This window comes from Aquarana catesbeiana, linkage group LG05, assembly GCF_042186555.1.
Source record: "Aquarana catesbeiana isolate 2022-GZ linkage group LG05, ASM4218655v1, whole genome shotgun sequence".
Lineage (NCBI taxonomy): Eukaryota > Metazoa > Chordata > Amphibia > Anura > Ranidae > Aquarana > Aquarana catesbeiana.
This window is the reverse complement of record NC_133328.1, coordinates 555726373-555748940: the sequence shown is the minus strand read 5'-3', so window position 1 is coordinate 555748940 and position 22568 is coordinate 555726373. Positions and strand designations below refer to the sequence as shown.

The window sequence follows — 22568 nt, the reverse complement described above, 5'->3', positions numbered from 1 at the left end:
TCAAAAATGTGATAGGTAGTGAGGAGTGAAATCACAACTTTACGCCCTTAGAAGTCCTGAAGGCGGTGCTTGGTTTTCAGGGCCCCGTACGCAGCTAGGCTCCCAAAAAGTCCCACACATGTGGTATCCCCGTACTCAGAGAATCAGCAGAATGTATTTTGGGGTGCAATCCCACATAGGTCCATGGACTTCGTGAGCAATATATCATTTAGTGACAACTTTGTGCAAAAAAAAAAAATTTGTCACATTCCCGCAACTTGTGTCAAAAAATAAAATATTCCATGGACTTAACATGCCTCTCAGCAAATAGCTTGGGTTGTCTACTTTCCAAAATGGGGTCATTTGGGGGGTTTTGTGCCATCTTGGCATTTTATGGCCTTCAAAATTGTGATAGGTAGTGAGGAGTGAAATCAAAAATTTACGCCCTTAGAAATGCTGAAGGTGGTGATTGGTTTCGGGGGCCCCGTACGCGGCTAGGCTCCCAAAAAGTCCTAAACATGTGGTATCCCCGTACTCAGGAGAAGCAGCAGAATGTATTTTGGGGTGTAATTCCACATATGCCCATGGCATGTTTGAGCAATATATCATTTAGTGACAACTTTGTGCAAAATAAATAAATAAATAAATAAATAAATTTGTCACTTTCCCGCAACTTGTGTCAAAATATAATCAATAAAAAGAGCAGCGCTGTGAAAATTAAAGGCTTAAAATTGAGCCAATATAAGTATAAGTGAACAAATGTGATACATTGAGTAAATATTTAAGGATAAATATTAAATAATAAAGTTCATAGTAAATCATATAAATTATATAAATTTTGATAACAGTCCTAATCCGTGATCAAAAATCCAAAAGGTGAGGTAAGGTGAAGAACCAGAGGCAGGGGTCCCCATCTGAGGCAGGAATGTAGGTAAGGAGTGGGTAAATCCTTCACCGCACCACTGTGATATAAGTAAAAATGCGCGCTTACCAACCGACAAGCATAGGAAAGCTTGCGACCTTAACCCGGTCGGGGCCTTTCTTGGGATGGAGACACCAATATAACACTTCTTAAACCATACGGTAGGCCCGCTATCCACCACGTACAGACAATCCCTGGATTATGGGGATACTATACTCCTAGCTAGGAGTTATTCTCACAGGAAGTGCCCCAAAAGAAAAGGAAGAGCAACATAGCGTAATCCTGGTACAATACTGTAAAGCAGTGGTCATCAACCCTGTCCTCAGGACCCACTAACAGGCCAGGTCTGGTATTGTACCAGGATTACGCTATGTTGCTCTTCCTTTTCTTTTGGGGCACTTCCTGTGAGAATAACTCCTAGCTAGGAGTATAGTATCCCCATAATCCAGGGATTGTCTGTACGTGGTGGATAGCGGGCCTACCGTACGGTTTAAGAAGTGTTATATTGGTGTCTCCATACCAAGAAAGGCCCCGACCGGGTTAAGGTCGCAAGCTTTCCTATGCTTGCCGGTTGGTAAGCGCGCATTTTTACTTATATCACAGTGGTGCGGTGAAGGATTTACCCACTCCTTACCTACATTCCTGCCTCAGACGGGGACCCCTGCCTCTGGTTCTTCACCTTACCTCACCTTTTGGATTTTTGATCACGGATTAGGACTGTTATCAAAATTTATATAATTTATATGATTTACTATGAACTTTATTATTGAATATTTATCCTTAAATATTTACTCAATGTATCACATTTGTGCACTTATACTTATATTGGCTCAATTTTAAGCCTTTAATTTTCACAGCGCTGCTCTTTTTATTGATTGTCTTTAGTGTGTGTATCTCACCTTTAGCGGCTGCTTCTGCTATTCAATTTATTTATTTGTCACGAATCATTTGATTGTGTTAATTTTCTGCATATATATAGCGCGGTGGTCTTTTCCCTTTTACTTGTGTCAAAATATAAAATATTCCATGGACTCAACATGCCTCTCAGCAAATAGCTTGGGGTGTCTACTTTCCAAAATGGGGTCATTTGAGGGGGTTTTGTGCCATCTTGGCATTTTATGGCCTTCAAAACTGTGATAGGTAGTGAGGAGTGAAATCAAAAATTTATGCCCTTAGAAATCCTGAAGGCAGTGCTTGGTTTTCGGGGCCCCGTACGCGGCTAGGCTCCCAAAAAGTCCCACACATGTGTTATCCCCATACTCAGGAGAAGCAGCTAAATGTATTTTGGGGTGCAATTCCACATATGCCCATGGCCTGTGTGAGCAATATATCATTTAGTGACAACTTTGTGCAAACATTTTTTTTTTTGTCATTATTCAATCACTTGGTACAAAAAAAATAAATATTCAATGGGCTCAACATGCCTCTCAGCAATTTCCTTGGGGTGTCTACTTTCCAAAATGGGGTCATTTGGGGGGGTTTTGTACTGCCCTGCCATTTTAGCACCTCAAGAAATGACATAGGCAGTCATAAACTAAAAGCTGTGTAAATTCCAGAAAATGTACCCTAGTTTGTAGACGCTATAACTTTTGCGCAAACCAATAAATATACGCTTATTGACATTTTTTTTACCAAAGACATGTGGCCGAATACATTTTGGCCTAAATGTATGACTAAAATTGAGTTTATTGGATTTTTTTTTATAACAAAAAGTAGAAAATATCATTTTTTTTCAAAATTTTCGGTATTTTTCTATTTATAGCGCAAAAAATAAAAACGGCAGAGGTGATCAAATACCATCAAAAGAAAGCTCTATTTGTGGGAAGAAAAGGACGCAAATTTAGTTTGGGTACAGCATTGCATGACCGTGCAATTAGCAGTTAAAGCGACGCAGTGCCAAATTGTAAAAAGTGCTCTGGTCAGGAAGGGGGTAAATCCTTCCAGGGCTGAAGTGGTTAAAGTGGTGTTCCACCCCAAAAAAAAAATGCATAAATGTGCCTAAAAAAAAAAAAACATTTGGAAAAAATTTACAATTAAAATTAAACAATTAAGCATTGTTTAAACTCCATGGCCTACCTGAGTATTGTCGCTGACCATGTCCATCCCTTTATGACTACAGTGTACCCATCTTCTGATGGCTACTTCCAGCAGGATAATGCACCATGTCACAAAGCTCAAATAATCTCATCACTGGTTTCTTGAACATGACAATGAGTTCACTGCACTCCAATGGCCTCCACAGTCACCAGATCTCAATCCAATAGAGCACCTTTGGGATGTGGTGAAATGGGAGATTCGCATCATTAATGTGCAGCTGACAAATCTGCAGCAACTGTGTGATGCTATCATGTCAATATGGACCAAAATCTCTGAGGAATGTTTTCAACACCTTGTTGAATCTATGCCCCGAAGAATGAAGGCAGTTCTGAAGGCAAAAGGGGTCCAAACCAGTACTAGCAAGGTGTACCTAATAAGTGGCCAGTGAGTGTAGATATAAGACAACAAAACACAATAATGCAAATAAAAATATGTCCCAAATAAAGTCCCAAATGTCAAACACATGAAATATGAACTGATTAAATAGAAATCCCACATACAGTCCAGTTTGAATCTACAAGCAATCTTGGTCTGACAAATAGCTCCACACTACAAATATAAAAGAAAATATGAAACAGCAAAAGAATACAATAATGCAAATAAAAATAAGTCCTGAATAAAAGTCCCAAATGCCACACATTTGAAATATGAAGTGACTAAGTGAAAGTCCTTTATACAGTCCAATTTACAGTGACTTGAAAAAGTATTCACACCCCTGAAATTTTCCACATTTTATCATGTTACATCCTAAAACTTAAAGTGGTTGTATAGTCTATTTGTTAACTTTTACCTACAGGTAAGCCTATAATAAGGCTTACCTGTAGGTAAAAGAAATATCTCCTAAACCTGTATGATTTAGGAGATATTCCCCTTGCTATGAGCCGCTGACTGCAGCAGCACATGCGCACAGGGGATTCTCGGCTGAAGGCCCGTTGCCGGGGAAGAAATCTCCTGCGCGCATGCGCGGGAGTGACAAGATTGTGGTTTCAGCCACTCACAGTGCTGGAGCAGCGATACCCGAAAGACACGCCGAGGCAACATGACAGCTCCCTCGGCGTGGACCAGGTAAGATACCGACGCCTCGTTCTAAGGTAAAAAAAGGGGTAAAAAAAAAAAAAAAAAAATGTCAGCGGGTATACAACTGCTTTAAATATATTTTATTGGGATTTTATGTGATAGACCAACACAAAGCGGCACATAATTGTGAAGTGGAAGGAAAATGTTAAATCGGTTTTCAAATTTTTTTACAAATATATATGTGAAAAGTGTGCCATGCATTTTTATTCAGCCTCCCTGAGTCAATACTTTTTAGAACAACATTTTGCTGCAATTATAGCTGCAAGTCTTTTTGGGGAAGCCGCTACCAGATTTGCACATCTAGAGAGGGACATTTTTGCCCATTCTTCTTTGTAAAATAGCTGAAGCTCTATCAGATTGGATGGAGAGCATCTATGAACAGCACTTTTCAAGTCTTGCCACAGATTCTCAATTGGATTTAGGTCTGGACTTTACTGGGCCATTCTAACACATGAATTTGCTTTGATCTAAACCATTCCATTGTAGCTCTGGCTGTATGTTTAGGGTTGTTGTCCTGCTGGAAGGTGAACCTCCGTCCCAGTCTCAATTCTTTTGCAGACTCTAACAGGTTTTCTTCTAAGATTGCCCTTTATTTGGCTCCATCCATCTTCCCATCAACTCTGACCAGCTTCCCTATCCCTGCTAAAGAAAAGCATCCCCACAACATGATACTGCCTCCACCATGTTTCACAGTGGGGATGGTGTGTTCAGGGTGATGTGCAGTGTTAGTTTTCCACCACACATAGCGTTTTGCTTTTAGGCTAAAGAGGTAAATTGTAGTCTTATCTGACCAGAGCACCTTCTTCCACTTGTTTTCTGTGTCCTCCACGTGGCTTCTCGCAAACTGCAAACGGGACTTCTTATGGCTTTCTTTTAACAATGGCTTTCTTTTTGCCACTCTTCCATAAAGGCCAGATTTGTGGAGTGCATGAATAATAGTTGTCCTGTGGACAGATTCTCCCACCTGAGCTGTGGATCTCTGCAACTCCTCCAGAGTTACCATAGGCTTCTTGGCGGCTTCTCTGATTAATGCTCTCCTTGCCTGGCCTGTCAGTTTAGGTGGACGGCCATGTCTTGGTAGGTTTGCAGTTGTGCCATACTCTTTCGATTTTTGGGTGATGGATTGAACAGTGCTCCGTGAGATGTTCAAAACTTGGGATCATTTTTTATAACCTAACCCTGCTTTAAACTTCTCCACAACTTCATCCCTGACCTGTCTGGTGTGTTCCTTGGCCTTCATAATGCTGTTTGTTCACTAAGTCTCTCTAATAAACCTCTGAGGGCTTCACTGAACAGCTGTATTTATACTGAGCATAAATTACAAACAGGCGAACTCTATTTACAAATTAGGTGACTTCTGAAGGCAATTGGTTTCACTAGATTTTAGTTGTCAGAGTAAAGGGGCTGAATACAAATACACGCCACACTTTTCAGATATTTATTTGTAAAACATTTTGAAAACCATTTATCATTTTCTTCCACTTCACAATTAAGTGCCACTTTGTGTTGGTCTATCACATAAAATCCCAATAAATACATTTATATTTTGGTGGTAACATAACAGAATGTGGAAAATTTCAAGGGGTGTGAATACTTGTTCAAGGCACTGTAAATCTTTAAGCAGATCTTGATCTGGCAAAAAATCAGTGAGCTTCAGCAAGAACACCCTGGACAACAGTGACCACCACCTCTGACAATGAAGATGTCTCCTCAACTTGCAGCACAGACCTCATCAATGAAAAGGAGGTCAATAAGCACTTTTTAGTGCAACCAGCCGGTCAGCATGCAGATATCATTTCCAGCTCTCCAGTCCTCAGCATGTAATGAACATGTAAATCACAAAAAAGGGGCTTCATAATATAAACTTCTTGGCTTATTTAAAAAATAAAAGCCAAAATATCACTCGCAGGATAAAAAGCCACTTCCCATGTGATAATAGGCACAGTATAATCTCTTGCCGATGTCTAATCTGCCATTGTGAGAGTATACTGTGCTTATTACTACATATGGGATGTGGATTTTTATCCTGTGAGTGTTATTTTAGCTTTTATTTTTTAAGCACTTCAGCTCTGGAAGGTTTACCCCCGTCATGACCAGTTCATTTTTGGCAATACGGCACTGTGCTACTAACAATTGCGCAGTCGTGCAATGCTGTACCCAAAAAAATGTTGTCCTTTTTTCCCACAAATAGAGCTTTCTTTTGGTGGTATTTATTTTGAAAAAAAAAAAAACAATATTTCTGCTATAAAACATACCCAATAAAAAAATTAAAATTTCTTCATTAATTTAGGCCAATATGTAATCTGCTACATGATTTTGGTAAAAAAAAATCCCAAGCGTATATTGATTGTTTTGCGCAAAAGTTATAGCGTCTACAAACTACAGGATATTTTTATGGAATTTTTTTTTTTTTTAAACTAGTAATGGCGGTGATCAGCGACTTATAGTGGAACTGCGACATTGCGGTGGACAAATTGGACACACAGTGACACTTTTTTGGTAACCATTGACACTAGTACAGTGATCAGTACTAAAAAATATACACCGTCAGTCCATCTACAGTAAGTTGTTTTTCAGCCTCATCAGTAAGGCAGAGGTTTAACCCCCCTGGCGGTATTCCCGAGTCTGGTTCTGGGTGGATTTTCAATACCAAAAGCGGTATCCCCGAGCCAGACTCGGGATTGCATTGCAGGATCCAGGAAGAGTTTACTTACCTTGTCCCCTGGATCCTGCGATGTCTCCCAGCTGTGATCGGCGAGCCGCCGTGTCTCGCTCGATTCACAGTGCCGAGCTCCGTTCCCTGCGAGCGTTGCGACGCACGGGGACAGAGTTCAGCGGCAAATTCAAAAAATAAAACACACAGTACAGATACAGTATACAGTATACTGTAATCTTACAGATTGCAGTAGTGTATCAAATAATTACACGTCCCCTTTGTCCCTAGTGGTCTGCCCAGTGTCCTGCATGCAGTTTTATATTATAAAAACTGTTCTTTCTGCCTGGAAACTGGAGATTGTCCATAGCAACCAAAACTGTCCCTTTACATCAAAAGTGGCTTTAGACCAGTTAGAAAACAGCGATAATAAATTAGAATCACTCTCAGAATTGAGCGATAGTGATTTGTGTGGAAATCCGTTACCAAACACTAAAAGTAACGAAAGCGACAATTCTGCAACTGAGCAAATTTCAGTGTTTTTGATTTGATTACATTATTATTGAATAATTTTTATTATTATTATATTATTATTTGTTATAATTATCTATAGTTATTTATTATATTATAATTTTTTATTTCGTTTTTCAAACTTTATCATACCCAGGATGTCTACTAGACTCTTGTTTGAAGAATTACAGGCCTATAATATAAAACGCCAAATTTCTGTGCAAAATAATTGTACCGCTTTCAGCACCTAAAATCTGAAATAATCATACCGCCAGGGAGGTTAATTCAGTTTTAATTTCATCAAGGTTGATGCAGTTTTGTTTTGAGGGATTGGATTTATGTAAGTTAGTTACGTGTTCTACTTGTTGTTCCAAGTCAATTCTGCTCTGTTCTGTCAATTTATATAAATTTATATAAATATGTCCCCTAATACAGATTTATAAGCTTCCCAAAGGACACGTGGAGAAGAGACAGAGGGGATTATTTACGAAAGGCAAATCCTGTTTGCACTAGATGCGCACTTGCAGTGCACTTGTAAGTGCAGTCACTGTAAATCTGAGGGGGACATACAAGGAAAAGAAAAAACATAATTTTAGCTTGCACATGATTGGATGATAAAATCAGCAGAGCTTCTCCTCATTTTAGATCTTCCCCTCAGATCTATAGCAACTGCACTTACAAGTGCACTTTCAGTGCACTTACAAGTGCACTTGCATTGCACTTGTAGTGCAAAGTGGATTTGCCTTTCGTAAATAACCCCATAGTCTCTTCTCCACGTGAAAAGTATTCAGAAGAAATGGCTTTAAGTTTGTCCAGAATTGTATTGATGGATAAAAGAGAATCATTTAATGACCAGGAAGGAATGTAAGGGTAGGTATGAAGAAAGTTACAATAAATTATTGTGGGATTGTGATCTAACCATGGTAAGGATGAAATTTTAGCCTTAGATACAGAAGAAAGGAAAGAGTGAGAAATCCAAATTGGCAGCTCTGAGTATATATGGGAGTCCCAGTTCATTATTAAAGTGCTAGTAAAGTCCAGTGTAGTTTCTTCTTTTTGGGTTCCCCCAGGTGGGTTATGTCATAATGTACTGGTATGCACAGCATTGAGTACTGTAAATGTTCGCTGAGCTGCGCCTGCACAGCTCATTGTACATCACAGCTGACAGGCAGAAAGAAGCATTTATGACAGATGAGACTGATAGGGTCTCTTGTGTCATACATATGCTGCCTGTCAGCAACTTTTCCCAATGCTGACTTTACTACCACTTTAATTTCAGGGTGATGTCATAACTGAAGGCAACATATTTTTTTGTTTGTTTTAGGCTGGGTTCACACTTGTGCGATGACAGACATTGCATGCAATTTGCACCCCATTGCTGTGCAGATCCACATGCAATGTCTGTGCTATGCGATTTCAGCCATACGAACTCTTATATACTCTTATATACGCAATAGGGATGGGGGCGTGAACTTTTCCTCACGTTCCATTTAAAGTCCCAGGTTCGTCCTTTCCCCCACTTTTTCGCTCAGATTTAGGGATGGAGGCTTGTCATATGGTTGGGACCCATCATTTTCTTATGGCTGATCTTCATTTGATCAGACCATAATTCAACATGTTAGACATGAAATTCAGCGTGCATTTACTTACTATTTATATTTTTGTTTTTCACATTTATATTTTTCTCACCACAGCCCAGCTGCATCCGTTCCATCTGCGGCCGTTGGTCCGACGTTGTCCGATATCTGGGAGCTGCGATGCGCACTGTGGCCCCTCCCTCTCCCCCTTCATTCTGCACCTATTGGGTGCGGGGGTCTGGATGGGTGTCCCCACCGTGCATCGGCGCCACGCCTCTGACGCTGTGCGCTTGACGCCCTATGGGCGGTCTGTTACACGCGCCTGTTATAACATCGGGTTGACATGTGGGGAGTCACTCCGGCGTTTCGCTGCTGTGTTCTTCCCTCTGTGCCGTACCAGCGTGACGCTGGGGGGGAACCATCTGGCATGATGTGGTCGCATTCCATCACCTGGTTTACCATCTTTTCATCCCTGACTCAGTATAGAGCCTGTACTTCTAGATTCCTGTTCGCCCTCCATCTGGCTTTCCATCCATTTTGGATCCATTAAGGTAAACCCATGGTATTCACCCCACTATCAGGGTCATGGCCCTGTTTACTTCAAGATCTGTTCATTGACCATACTGTCATAGATATATAACAGTTTTACTTGGCATACCCCTTTAGTTCTCTAGGCATATAGGTGATGGTTTGCGCTCCCCTGATTTCCGGCTGTTTTCCCTCCTCAGCTCCCGGGCTGGGCTCATTGATGGACCCTTGGCTTGTGGTTTGGCGCGGTTTCAGCTGTGGTTTTTATGTGAGTAAAACTAGGCATGGCCACTTTTTTCACTTTTTATACTCAATTTTTCGCCCTTTCACATAAGGATATACTAACTAGACCATATGGGTTATTCATATTTTTTTATAGAACGCGGATGCACCTGGCTCCTGACGAGTGGTTAGGAGTCCACGAAACGCGTAGAGCCCACCCTGATGCATCCCATATACATCAATTGGTTTTAGATGGCCTCATCTCCCCTTTTTTTTTTTTTGTTCATTCATATTTTACTGTTTGGTGTACCCCGGTCAGTGGAGGACTAGGATGTACTATTGATACTATTTATTTTGTTCATGCCTTGCTGTTACGTGTTTTATCAATATATTGTGATTGACCATTTTTCTACGATTTATGTATGCAACACTGTCACTTTATGCTATGTTGATCATTTGTCTCATTAAAACATACATATGAATTTATGAATTGCTCTGGTTCCCGCATCTCATATGTGTGATCTAGGACTTAAATTGTGTGGAGAAAGATTAGGACACCTGCCAGGTTTTTGTTGCTGTCTTTGTCCTCATTAGGAAGATTCACCCTCTTTATTTATCCTGATGATTGCTATAACTGATATTGACAGAAAATACCAACATTTGAGTGTCACTAAAGAAAGTATAGTGAGGAAGTTGTCCAATGGGAACACTACTCCCCCCTCCTTTTCTTCCCTCTTTTCTTCCTATACATACGTAATACTAATTCTGGTGAGTCTGGTGACTATGAGAGAGTGATTACTGAGAGTGCCCATTTGCAACAACTTGAAATATACCGGGGATGATTTACTAAAGCTAGAGAGTGCAAAATCGGGTGCAGCTCTGCATAGAAACCAATCAGCTTCCCGGTTTTATCTTAAAAACTTAATTGAATAAGCGAAAGTTAGAAGCTGATTGGCAACCATACACAGCTACACCAGATTCTGTGTTCTCCAGTTTTAGTAAATCCCCCCCACTGTGTCTACTTATATTAAGGTCATACTAGACATGCTTTAGTGCCTAACAAAAGTCTCTTAAAAGAATAAAAATCTTGTTACTTTCAAAATAATAAAGTATAGGGTGCAAGTATGATTGTTTAGAAATAAATGGACTTTTTCTGTTAAAACTACACTTGATTGGTATTCTTGATAACCAAAAGGATAGAAAAGAGACAAAACACTAATTAAAACAATCACAACTATCATATTCAACTCAAATGCTATCTAATTGAGTACATTTAAAATATATGTGTAATGCCGTGTAATTTAATATGTTAAACTGTAATGATCAGCAATAGCTCAGTAAACACAAAAGGAGTGTATATGCTTTGTAATCAGCATATAGTGATAAGATGCTTACCCTATATCAGCACATACAGCATGTATGGTTCAGAAGATAAGTCAGTTCTAATTGGTGGTATGCAGTTTTCAGCCAATAGAAATGCATCTTGACCATAGTGAATGGTATCCTAATGCTTTAAAAACTGGCAAGATTTTCAGTTTAACGTGGACCTTTCTTGAGTTGCCAAGCTGATCTAACGTGTACTGTACCAACTCCCGATCATCACAATGAGTCTATCTGCTAGTGAGAAGGCTGCTGTGCTTTCCATAGTGGGAAAGATTGGATCTCAGGCCAGTGTTCTGGGCTCTGAGGCTTTGACCAGGTATGGTTCTTTGATTCTTGGTTATATTTTATATAAACAAATACAGTGTGCAATTTCAAATGGTTGTTTAATGTAACAGCACAGGAGTTCTTAGGTTAATGTAACGATTTAAACTTACAAACTTTTATTCATTACATGGGTTACGTCATTCTAGTTCTATGATCTATGTGTATAGTCTTTTTAAAAAACTAAGATACTACTGATAGAAATTATAACCTGTCCCTACCCTACAAAACTAAAAATTTGTCTTCAGGGAAAGTCAAGCATCAATGAAAATTGAGAGATAGATGTAAGTCATGGGTTTGAGAGATAGATGTAAGTCATGGGCTGCTCAACCTGTGGCTCTCCAATTGTTCTGGAACTCCAAGTCCCATCATGCCTCTGGGAGTAATGTTTGTAACTGCAATGCCTCATGGGACTTGTAGTTCCACAAAAGCTGGAGTGCCACGGGTTGATTAAGTCATTGGTGATTGCTACTACTGGTATTTTATATATCACACGTTATGTACCATTTGTGTGCAAATAGTTACCATCAAGGCATGAAACATGGAAATCATTTTGTATAAGGTCAATTTCTTAAAGGACAGCACCGTTCTTCTTTTGCTAGCTTTAACATCAGTGAAGGAATACAAATTTGATAACTTTGCTTTCCTGGTGTCTATACAAACAGTAGGAAAAATGTACTTACTAAATGCTTACAGTTTAACAGGGAATTAATTATTTTTATAACCTACAATATTAACCACAGAAGCATAATATCAGATCAGAAGTGTGTGGATAGATTTATTTTAAATCATTCCCTTGTATTAATATCTGTTTTTTTATGTTTAGGCTTTTCCTTAGCTTCCCTCAGACCAAGACTTATTTCCCCCATTTTGACCTGACCCCTGGCTCTGCTGACCTCAACACGCATGGTGGAAAGATTATTAATGCTCTTGCAGGTGCAGCCAATCATCTGGATGACCTTGCTGGCAACCTGTCCTCCCTCAGTGACCTGCATGCCTACAACCTAAGAGTGGATCCAGGAAACTTTCCTGTAAGTACTACTGAATATTTCTATACAATAATAAGATAACTTGATTCCGGTGAACAAAATGAATTGCGCTTAAATGTGTTTGCAGCATTATATAGTATTGAAACTCAGGTGGGCATTTAGGTGACCAATATACTGTACATTTTGTCTGAGTCAATAAAATGTGAAGTAAAAACTCGTAATATGCATATTTGTTTTGGGTCACTAACTTGGAAGGTATTGAAGCCAGAGAGTAACCATTATAGGCAGGTAAGGTATGGTAGTACTGTATCCCTTGATTTGGAGAAGAGCACCTTCCACCAGATACTTCCATTGGGTACCTTTTAGAAGAAGCAGTTTGCTCTGTAACCTTTAAAGGAGAAGTCCAGCCTGAGCTTGTTTGGCTGAGCTTCTCCTATGGGTCACAGGAGTGCAATTAGTTTTGCACTCCTGTAATCTGTTTCCAGTCCGCTCTTTGCTGACGTCACACACATCAGTCCAAGCACCGCACCACATCATCTCGACTGTGGGAGTCTGGATCTGCCAGGTGCCTGGACTGATGGCCGTCTCAGCCTCTCAGCGAGCCGCCCCTCCACAGCTCAAGGCTCCAGTGAGCGTGGAGGAGCAGAGCAGGAGAGCTGCTGATTGACAGGCAGCAGCTCTCTGCTCTGGGAGCCGGGAGAACCGAGCCATCGGCAATTGTCGATCACTCGGTTCTCAGTGAAGAGGCGCCGGGGGACAGATACAGCATCGGACCGATGCTGCATTCACCTAGGTAAGTATGATTCTACAAGAACCCCTAAACCCATACTTCTCTTTTAAGAGTACATTAAGTTAAAAAATGCAACTTCAAAAAGCAGTTTGAACATTACTGTCCTTATTAAATAATACAAATGTGTCTATGTACGCAAAAATAATATATCTTCTATTTCTCTTTGCAGCTGCTGTCTCACATTATCCAGGTGGTCTTGGCTACTCACTTCCCTGGTGATTTCACTGCTGAGGTTCAGGCTGCCTGGGACAAATTCCTTGCTCTAGTCTCTGCAGTCCTCACCTCCAAGTACAGATAAATCCACCCCCTATAACAGGCTACATCAGAAACTACAGCAAGTAAAACAACGTGCAATGAAGTGTTCTCTGGGCCCATTTCAGTTACAACCTACTTGCAATGTTTTTTTAAGAGTATTTACTTGTGTAAATTGTCCATCAAATATAAATCTGATGTACTTTGAAATAAAACTGAAAATATTTTTAATTTCCGCCTCAACTGTATTATTATCTTTTTGTTTTTTTATGGTTAGATATTAATATATTCAATTGCTGTGTCTCTTTAAAAAAATCAAACCGGGGCTTACCATAACCAACTCAGTCTCAGACTTTATTAGGTTGAATGTAGCACCCACTATATCTCTCTCCCTGATAGGATGGGTGAACATACTTAAGAGAGAGGTCCAGCCAAAGCTTGTTTGGCTGGGCTTCTCCTATGATCACAGGAGTGCAATTCATTTTGTGACCCGTTTTCAGCAGAGAGCGGAATGAAGTCCACTCTCTGCTAACGTCACAGAAATCAGTCCAGGCACTGTGTCATCCCGACAATGGAAGTCAGGATACGCCAGATGCCTGGACTGACACCTGTCTCAGCCTCTCAGTGAGCCGCTGAAAGCCTGTAACGGCCGCTCCCTGCCCCTCCACAGCTCAGTGCTCTAGTGAGTGAGGAGGGAGCAAAGCCGAGAGCTGCTGATTGACAGTCAGCAACTCCCTGCTCGAGGAGCTGTGAGAACCGAGCCATCGGTGGTGTTAGATCGCTCGGTTGTCAGTGTAGAGGCACCGGGGCACAGATGCAGCTTTGGACCGATGCTTCATCCACCTAGGTAAGTGTGAAACTGAAAAAAAAAATCCTTTACCTCCCTTTTAAAATTGATCTTTTACCCCTCTTGCTGTATACATTGCGGAATTCGCCCCTTTGGATTGCTAAATCTATTTTCAAATCCATTCATGGTTTAGTATCAGAATTTATAGGCAGGGGAGGCCTGGCTAGACTTAAGCTTGGGGTGTTACAACAGCCTTGGAAAGAGGGTGGCCTAGCTGTGCCCAATTTTTACAAATACTTCAATATTTTTATTGGGAGGATGTCTGGGATGCATCCTTTACCAGACTAATCTCGGTCCGTGACTAACTGATCCACTACAAATTTCTGCATCATATATACATGACCCCGGCAAAGATAGTTAGAATTTTTGGTTCAGTCCCCTCCCATTGGTGTTGTTCTGCAAGGGGGGCTGACTGTATGCATATCTTCTGGGATTGTCCTGGTGTACAGTACACATGTGCATTCGTTTTCGTCTGAATGCATTTTCGTCCGAATTTCAGGTATTTTCGTTATCATTTTCACAAATGATAACGAAAGTGCAGAATCCGAAAAATGAAAGATCCCACATAAACAAATGCTTTATTTTCGTTTTCGTTGCGACAACAGTTCGATATAGATAGGAGATTCGACATGAAAGCAGCAGCGAAGCAGCGAAAAACATACAAACGTTGAATCTTTGGCTTATGGTGTCTGTCGAAAGTTCTAAGACGATTTGACGGAGCAGCTAAACTATACGGCGTCGTACAGTTTAGCTGCTCCATCGAATCTTCTTTGAACATTCGACAGACACCATAAGCCTTCAATGACAGATTCAACCTTAATTACCGTATTTATCGGCGTATAACACGCACTTTTTTCCCCTTAAAATCAGGGGAAAGTCGCAGGTGCGTGTTATACGCCGATACCCTGCGATCCCGAGCTGTCAAAATTTCAAAATCGCCGACCGCGATTTGAAAATGGCGCTGCCGGCGCCGAAATACACAGAGCCGGTCCTCGGATCTTTCCGGCGGCTCTCGTTTACTTTCGGCTCCACTCGTAGCCCGAGCGGAGCTCCGCTCGGGCTACGAGTGGAGCCGAAAGTAAACGAGAGCCGCCGGAAAGAGCCGAGGACCGGCTCTGTGTATTTCGGCGCCGGCAGCGCCATTTTCAAATCGCGGTCGGCGATTTTGAAGCCCAGGAAGCAGGGACCGTTGATCGAAGGCTGCACTGGGGGCAAGGCTGCACTGGGGAAGGCTGCACTGGGGAAGGCTGCACTGACAAGGCTGCACTGACAAGGCTGCACTGACATGGCTGCACTGACAAGGCTGCACTGACATGGCTGCACTGACATGGCTGCACTGACATGGCTGCACTGACATGGCTGCACTGGGGAAGGCTGCACTGGGGAAGGCTGCAATGATGGGCATTTAAATGTAAGTTTTTTTCCCTTCAACTTCCCTCCTAAAAGTTTTTTTTTCCTTAAAATTCCCTCCTAAATTGGGGTGCGTGTTATACGCCGGTGCGTGTTATACGCCGATAAATACGGTAATTTGGATTTTCGGACAAATGCAATTTTTAACGAAAAACAAAATAAATAAAAACTAATTTCGGGAGTAACTAAATAAATTTATTTTTGGGATGAAAACGAAATTCCGAAACAAAATATTTCAGTGTGCACATGTCTAGTATACAGAAATACTGTAAGGATATTTTAATGTGTGTACAGGAGGTGACAACTATCTCTTTAAGTCCTTCTATCAGGCACTGCCTGCTCGGGCTGGTGGATGATTTGGCCCCTACTATAGCTATATGGACCTTACTTACGCTATTATTTTTTCATGCTAGGAAACACATAGTTCTGTCTTGGAAGAGTTCTACTCCTCCATCGGTAGAGTCCTGGAAGGTTTCAGTGAAAAGGGCACTACCCTTTTTTAAAGCCACATCACATACCAAAACTATATGATGATATAAGGCCAAAACTAAACAATCCAATCAAAGGGTATTAAATCAGGCAAACCTTTGCACTACATAGTTGATGATAGATCTGAAAGAGGTAGTTCAATCAGAATATACAGTGTATGGTCAGCCTTACTGTATTCTACAACTTTTGATCTAAGGTTTCAAATTGACCTGTTCAGTTTCCCTACTGTTAATTAAAAAAAAAAAAAATATATATGTCTTTTTGGGTTTGTATCCCAAACATATAGTACTGTGAAAACGTTTTAGGCAGGTGTGGAAAATTCTGTCAATGAATAATGCTTTCAGAAACAGAAGTGTCAATAGTTTAGTTTTATCAATCAACAAAATGGAAAGTAAATAAATATAAGAGAAATCCCAAATCATATCAATATTTGGAGTGACCACCCTTTGCCTTCGAAACCGCATCAATTCTCGTGCAAGTGTACAAAGTGTGCAAATATAAGAATTGATGATGGTTTGAAGCCAAAGGATATTCACACCAAATATTGACTTGATTTCGATTCTTCTTCTGTTTGCTCACTTTATTTTGTAAATTGATAAAAATAAACAATTAAAGTATCAATTTTTTATCGAATTATCGATTTTTGAAAGCATTCATACTTTACAGTAGGGATGAGCTGAACTCCCCAATTTGCGAACAGGCAAAAAATTTGTGCGAACACTCAAACACAGTTAAAGTCTATGGGACACAAACATGAAAAATTAAAAATGTTAATTTTAAAGGCTTATATGCAAGTTATTGCCATAAAAAGTGTTTGGGGGACCTGGGTCCTGCCCCAGGGGACATGTATCAATGCAAAAAAAGTTTAAAAATTTTTTTTTTTTTCAGGAGCAGTGATTTCAATAATGCTTAAAGTGAAACAAGAAAAGTGAAATATTCCTTTAAATATTGCGCCTGGGGGTGTCCTTAGTATGCATGTAAAGTAGCGCATCTTTCCCATGTTTAGAACAGTACTACAGCAAAATCACATTTCTAAGGCTCGGTTCACACCTAAACCAACTCTGTCCCTCCCAGATTTCTGCCCAGGGCAGAATCTTTGCCTGAATTCGGCCCTGAAATGGAGGCAAAGACGCACAGCGTTTCTGTACATTGCGCTCCGCAGCTGCCCTGGAGACATATAAACCGGCTCCATAGAGACCCGGTCATATTCTCCTGCTATGCGAATTAGATGTGGGGAAACTCGCATCCAATTCGCATAGGTGTGAACCCAGCCTAAAGGAAAAAATGTCATTTAAAACTGCTCGCTGCTGTAATGAATTGTCGGATCCCGGCAATATAGATAAAAATCATTGAAAAAAATGGCATGGGTCCCCCCAGTCCATTACCAAACCCTTTGGGTCTGGTATGAATATTAAGGGGAACCCCGCACCAAAATGCTTTAAAAAAATTGCGTGGGGGTCCCCCCAAAATCCATACTAGGCCCTCCAGGTCTGGTATGGATATTAAGGGAAACCCTGCACCAAAATTTTTAAAAAATGGCATGGGTTACCCCCAAAATCCATACCAGACCTGGAGGGTCTAGTATGGATTTTAAGGGCAACCTCCCGCCAATTTTTTTTTTTTAAATGGCCTGGGGTTTGCCTTCAAAATCCATACCAGACCCTTATCCGAGCACGCAACCTGGCAGGCCGCAGGAAGAGGGGGGATGAGAGAGTGCCCCTCTCCTGAAACGCACCAGGCCACATGCCCTCAACATGTGGAGGGTGTTTTGGGGTCCCCCCAAAACACCTTGTCCCCATGTTGATGAGGACAAGGGCCTCTTCCCCACAACCCTTGCCCGGTGGCTGTGGGGGTATGCGGGTGGGGGGATTATAGGAATCTGGAAGCCCCCTTTAACAATGGGACCCCCAGATACCGGCCCCCCCTATGTAAATGGGTATGGGGTACATTGTGTCAAAATGGTAAAAATGATAGTAAACAGTTTGGGACAAGTCCTTTATAAAAAAGATGACAGATGACCAGAGAGGAAAAAAACGGAAATATTCTGCCTCGATTGGAAGCGTCCTGCAACTGCAGGTTTTTGAAATGACAGCTGAGGGTGGGGTCACCTGGTGACGTAAAAGGGTGATCCCGCCCCCTTCTGACGTCATGAGATATCATGTAACGTCAGAGGGGGTGGGGTCACCCGTTTACGTCACCAGGTGGCCCTGCCCTCAGCTATATAACAGCTGTCATAGCAAAAAGCCTGCAGTCGAGGTACGCCTCCCATCGTGGCAGAGTTTTTCCATTTTTTTTCCTCGTGTTGTCAGCGCTATCATTAAAGATGGAGTTACATCGCAGGACACTTTTTTAAATGGCTTTTCCCAAACTGTCTCTTGTCATTTTTACCATTTGACACTTTTTTTGGTGAATGTGTACGGGTACACTGTACCCGGAACCCATTCACATAGGGGGCGGGATCTTGTTAAAGGGGGCTTCCAGATTCGAAAAAGATCCCCGCTCACAGACCCACACAACCACTGGGCAAGGGTTGTGGGGAAGAAGCTCTTGTCACCATCAACATGGGGACAAGGTGTTTTGGGGGACAAACATCACGTTGAGCCCATGTTGAGGGCATGTGGCCTGGTATGGTTCAGGGTGGGGGCGCTCTTCAATTTCCCCCCTTTTCCTGTGGCCTGCCAGGTTGCGTGCTCAGATAAGCGTCTGGTATGGATTTTGGGGGGACTCCCACGCCATTTTTTTTATTTTGGCGTGGGGTTCCCCTTAAAATTCATACCAGACCTGAAGGGCCTGGTATGCATTGGGGGGGACCACCACGTAATTTTTATTACATTTCAGTGCGGGGTTCCCCTTAAAATCCATACCAGACCTGAAGGGCCTGGTATGGATTTTGAGGGGGACCCCCACGCATTTTTTTTTTACATTTTGGCACAGGGTTCCCCTTAATATCCATACCAGACCCAAAGGGCATGGTAATGGACTGGGGGAGACCCATGCCCTTTTTTTCAATGATTTTTATCTATATTGCCAGGATCCGGCAATACATTCAGCCGTGAGCAGTTTTAAATAACATTTTTTCCTTTACAGATGTCATTTTGCTGCTCTCATTCATAAAACTATGTACAGCTGCCGTGTAAGCAGCCTTACACTAGTGTGGAGTGTGGACTCACACCCTGCCTTTGGCCAATCATGGCTCTCACAGCAGAGCGCGCTGTGATTGGCCAAAGCGTGCAGGTCACGTGCATGCTTTGGCCAATTAGCAGCCCTCAATGCACTGCGATCTCACAGTGCATTGACGGTCTCGCCGTTCATTATGGGGCATTCTGCGGGAACTCAACTTTCGGTATTCGGCGAGCGAGCGAACGTCCGATGTTCGATTCGAACATCGGACTCATCCCTACTTTACAGCATTTCTTCACACCTGTCTAAAATTTTTGCATCGTACTGTACATTAGGGATGGTCCCTTACATTTGACTCGAACATTATGGGACGTTCGTGGCAAATGGTTGCGTGTTGAGTTATTTTGAGGGGACAGCACATTTACACTGTTATACAAGCTGTACACTCACTAATTTACATTGTAGCAAAGTGTAATTTCTTCAGTGTTGTCACATGAAAAGATATAATAAAATAATTCTAAAAATGTGAGGGGTGTACACTTTTGTGAGATACTGTATATATATAGTGTAGAATATATTTACAGTGCAGTCAATGTACAGTATATAATAGTGTATTGAAGTGGTTAAGGGGAATGCTGTGACAGAATTAAGAAAAAAATGGCATGGGTTCCCCCCTCCCAGTCCATAACAGGCCCTTTGCGTCTGGTATAGATTTTAAGGGGAACTGCACACAAAAATAAAAATATTAAAAACAAAAAATACCAGCGCGGGGTCCCCCCCCCAAAATCCATATCAGGCCCTTTGGGTCTGGCATAGATTTTAAGGGGAACTCCATGCCAAAATTTTTTTAAAAATGGCTTGTGTTCCCCCCCTAAAATCTATACCAGACCCTTAGCAAGCAACCTGGCAGGCCAGGACAGGGGGGAGATGAGCTAGCTCCCCCCTCCTGAACTATACCAGGCTGCTTGCCCTCAACATGGGGAGAAGGACAAGGGCCCCAGATCCCACCTCCCCCTGTGTGAATGTGTATAGGGTACATTGTGCCCCATACCCATTCACCAAAAAAAAAGTGTAAAAAAGTAAAAACCACAATAGACAGTTTTTGACAATTCCTTTAAAAAAAAAAAGCTGGCCCATGATGCCCATCCATCTTCAATCACACCACCCGACTGACCCAAAAAATATGACAAAAAAAGCTCCACCTCGATGGGAGGCGTCCCGCCAACTGCTGTCTCTTGGCTGTGACAGCTGTTGTATAGGCAAGTGCGGGGCAGTAACCAAGTGACCCCGCCCCTTCTGCCGTCATGTGCTGTCAGAGAGGGAGGGTCATCCGGTTACATCAGTGGCCCCCCGCCTATATAACAGCTGTCACAGCTAAAAGACAACAGTCACTGGGAAGGCTCCCATGGAGGCAAAGTATTGTTGGTATTTTTTTTTCTATTTTTTGGGTCCGTCGGGCGGCATGATTGAAGATTGATGGACATTGTGGGACACTTTTTTTTTTTTAAATAAAGGAATTGTCAAAAACTGTGTATTGTGGTTTTTACTTTTTGACACTTTTTTTGGTGAATGGGTAGGAGTACAATGTACCCCTACCCATTCACATAGGAGGGGCGGGATCTGGGGGCCCCCTTGTTAAAGGAGGCTTCCAGATTCCGATAAGCCCTCTGCCCACAGACCCTCACAACCACCAAGGGTTGTGGGGGCGAGGTCCTTGTCCCCATCAACATGGGGACAAGGTGCTTTGGGGTGACCCCAAAGCAACCTCCACATGTTGAGGGCAAGCGGCCTGGTATGGTTCAGGAGGGGGGCGCTCGCTCATCTCCACTTTTATGGCCTGCCAGGCTGCTTGCTCAGATAAGGGTCTGGTATGGATTTTGGGGGGGACCCACGCCATTTTAAAAAAAATTTTGGCATGGAGTTCCTCTTAAAATCCATACAAAATCTGAAGGGCCTGGTATGGATGGGGGGGGGGGGGGGGGGCACGCTGTTTAAAAAAAAAAAAAAAGGGGACCCCCCATGCACGATATTTAAAGGAATATTTCATCTTTATTGTTTCACTTTAAGCATTATTAAAATCACTGCTCCTAAAAAAAACAATAGTTTTAAAAACTTTTCTTTGCATTGATACATGTCCCCTGGGGCAGTACCCAGGTTCCCATATACTTTTTATGGCAATAACATGCATATAAGCCTTTAAAATGAGAACTTTTGATTTTTCATGTTTGTGTCCCATAGACTTTATAGGGTTCGCATGTTCGCTCAAATTTGTCTGATCGCTTTTTCTGGTGCCACCAAAACTGGGAGGTGTTCGGCCCATCCGTACTGTACATATATGGAATGGAAAATATCTTCAGGTTCTGGTTTCTGCATTGCCAGGCTGTTGGTTCAGCTAAAGGATGCCAGTGGAATTACACACCCATCGATACACCAGGTTGCTATTGATTATCAGTAAAATGTTCCCATTTATAATGAAAAATTTCAGATTGCTGATGTTTCTGCCAGTGCAGTCTGTTTGGGTCTTGTTTACTACTGTCCCTGCTAAGTTTGTGCATTTTTGTTTGCAGTCCAATGTATTGGGTTATAACAGTTCACTCACTCTGTCTATACGCTTACAACCAAACAGCTAACAGAGGAGGATGAGAGTTTGCTCTACTCTTCCAGGTATTAAGAGAACTGACACAGCGTATGCAAACTGGCTTATGGCCTCTCCATATGTGGCTAAGATATCTAATCTTGTTAGTATGATACTAAAGCTAGCCATACACAGATCAAATTTCCTTCACATATCCTGCTGTATCAGCCTTAAATTTGATCTGTGGGTGGTCCTGCTAGCACCACCTGGCTTAACAAACTTTAATTTCAAAATCAAAGGTGCTTGGTGAAAAATTGTCAGCCAAACAGGGACTAATTAGCTGCAGTCATTGCTCTGGTATTTTGACAGCCAGCGTCCAATAGTTGGCAGGCTAGATTTGCTGTTTAATGTAGAATCTGTTAGAAATCTACAGTATGTGTGTATGGCCAGCTTTTTTTTTTTTTTAACCAAAAGAAATCTTTATTGTGACAATAGTTATACATCACTGGTTACATAAAAAGAAACAACAAAAAAACTTTTTTGTTAACACCAGCAGGTATTTAAAGAACCAGGTAAAAGAATAAAATTACAGCACAGTATAAAATACATCATCATGTCTCATAGAAGGAAATAACAGGAGTATCCTAACATTAACATCCTATTATTACAAGTCCATGATCCACTTACTCATGTATTAGTGTTGAATAGCATCTTCTTTAAAAGGCATAGTGAGACAAAGTAGTGCATAATAATACTTAGAAGTCTTTTGACAACAATAACAGCCAACTATACCGAGTGGGCAGGAGCTAGCCCGCTAACCCAGCACA

At 41.6% G+C, this 22568-nt stretch overlaps 2 protein-coding genes across 2 annotated transcripts in view; one reads left to right on the top strand and one right to left on the bottom strand.

Annotated features, from left to right (window-relative positions):
- Nucleotides 1-22568, bottom strand: part of RALYL (RALY RNA binding protein like) — a 1862755-nt gene that overhangs the window by 811887 nt on the left and 1028300 nt on the right. The gene's annotated exons all lie outside the window — the stretch shown is intronic.
- On the top strand, nt 11120-13531 carry LOC141145306 (hemoglobin subunit alpha-3-like). Its single transcript, XM_073631880.1, has 3 exons — nt 11120-11264; nt 12096-12300; nt 13218-13531. Exons 1-3 carry the CDS (start codon nt 11170-11172, stop codon nt 13344-13346), a joined length of 429 nt encoding a protein of 142 aa, XP_073487981.1. The 5' UTR covers nt 11120-11169; the 3' UTR covers nt 13347-13531.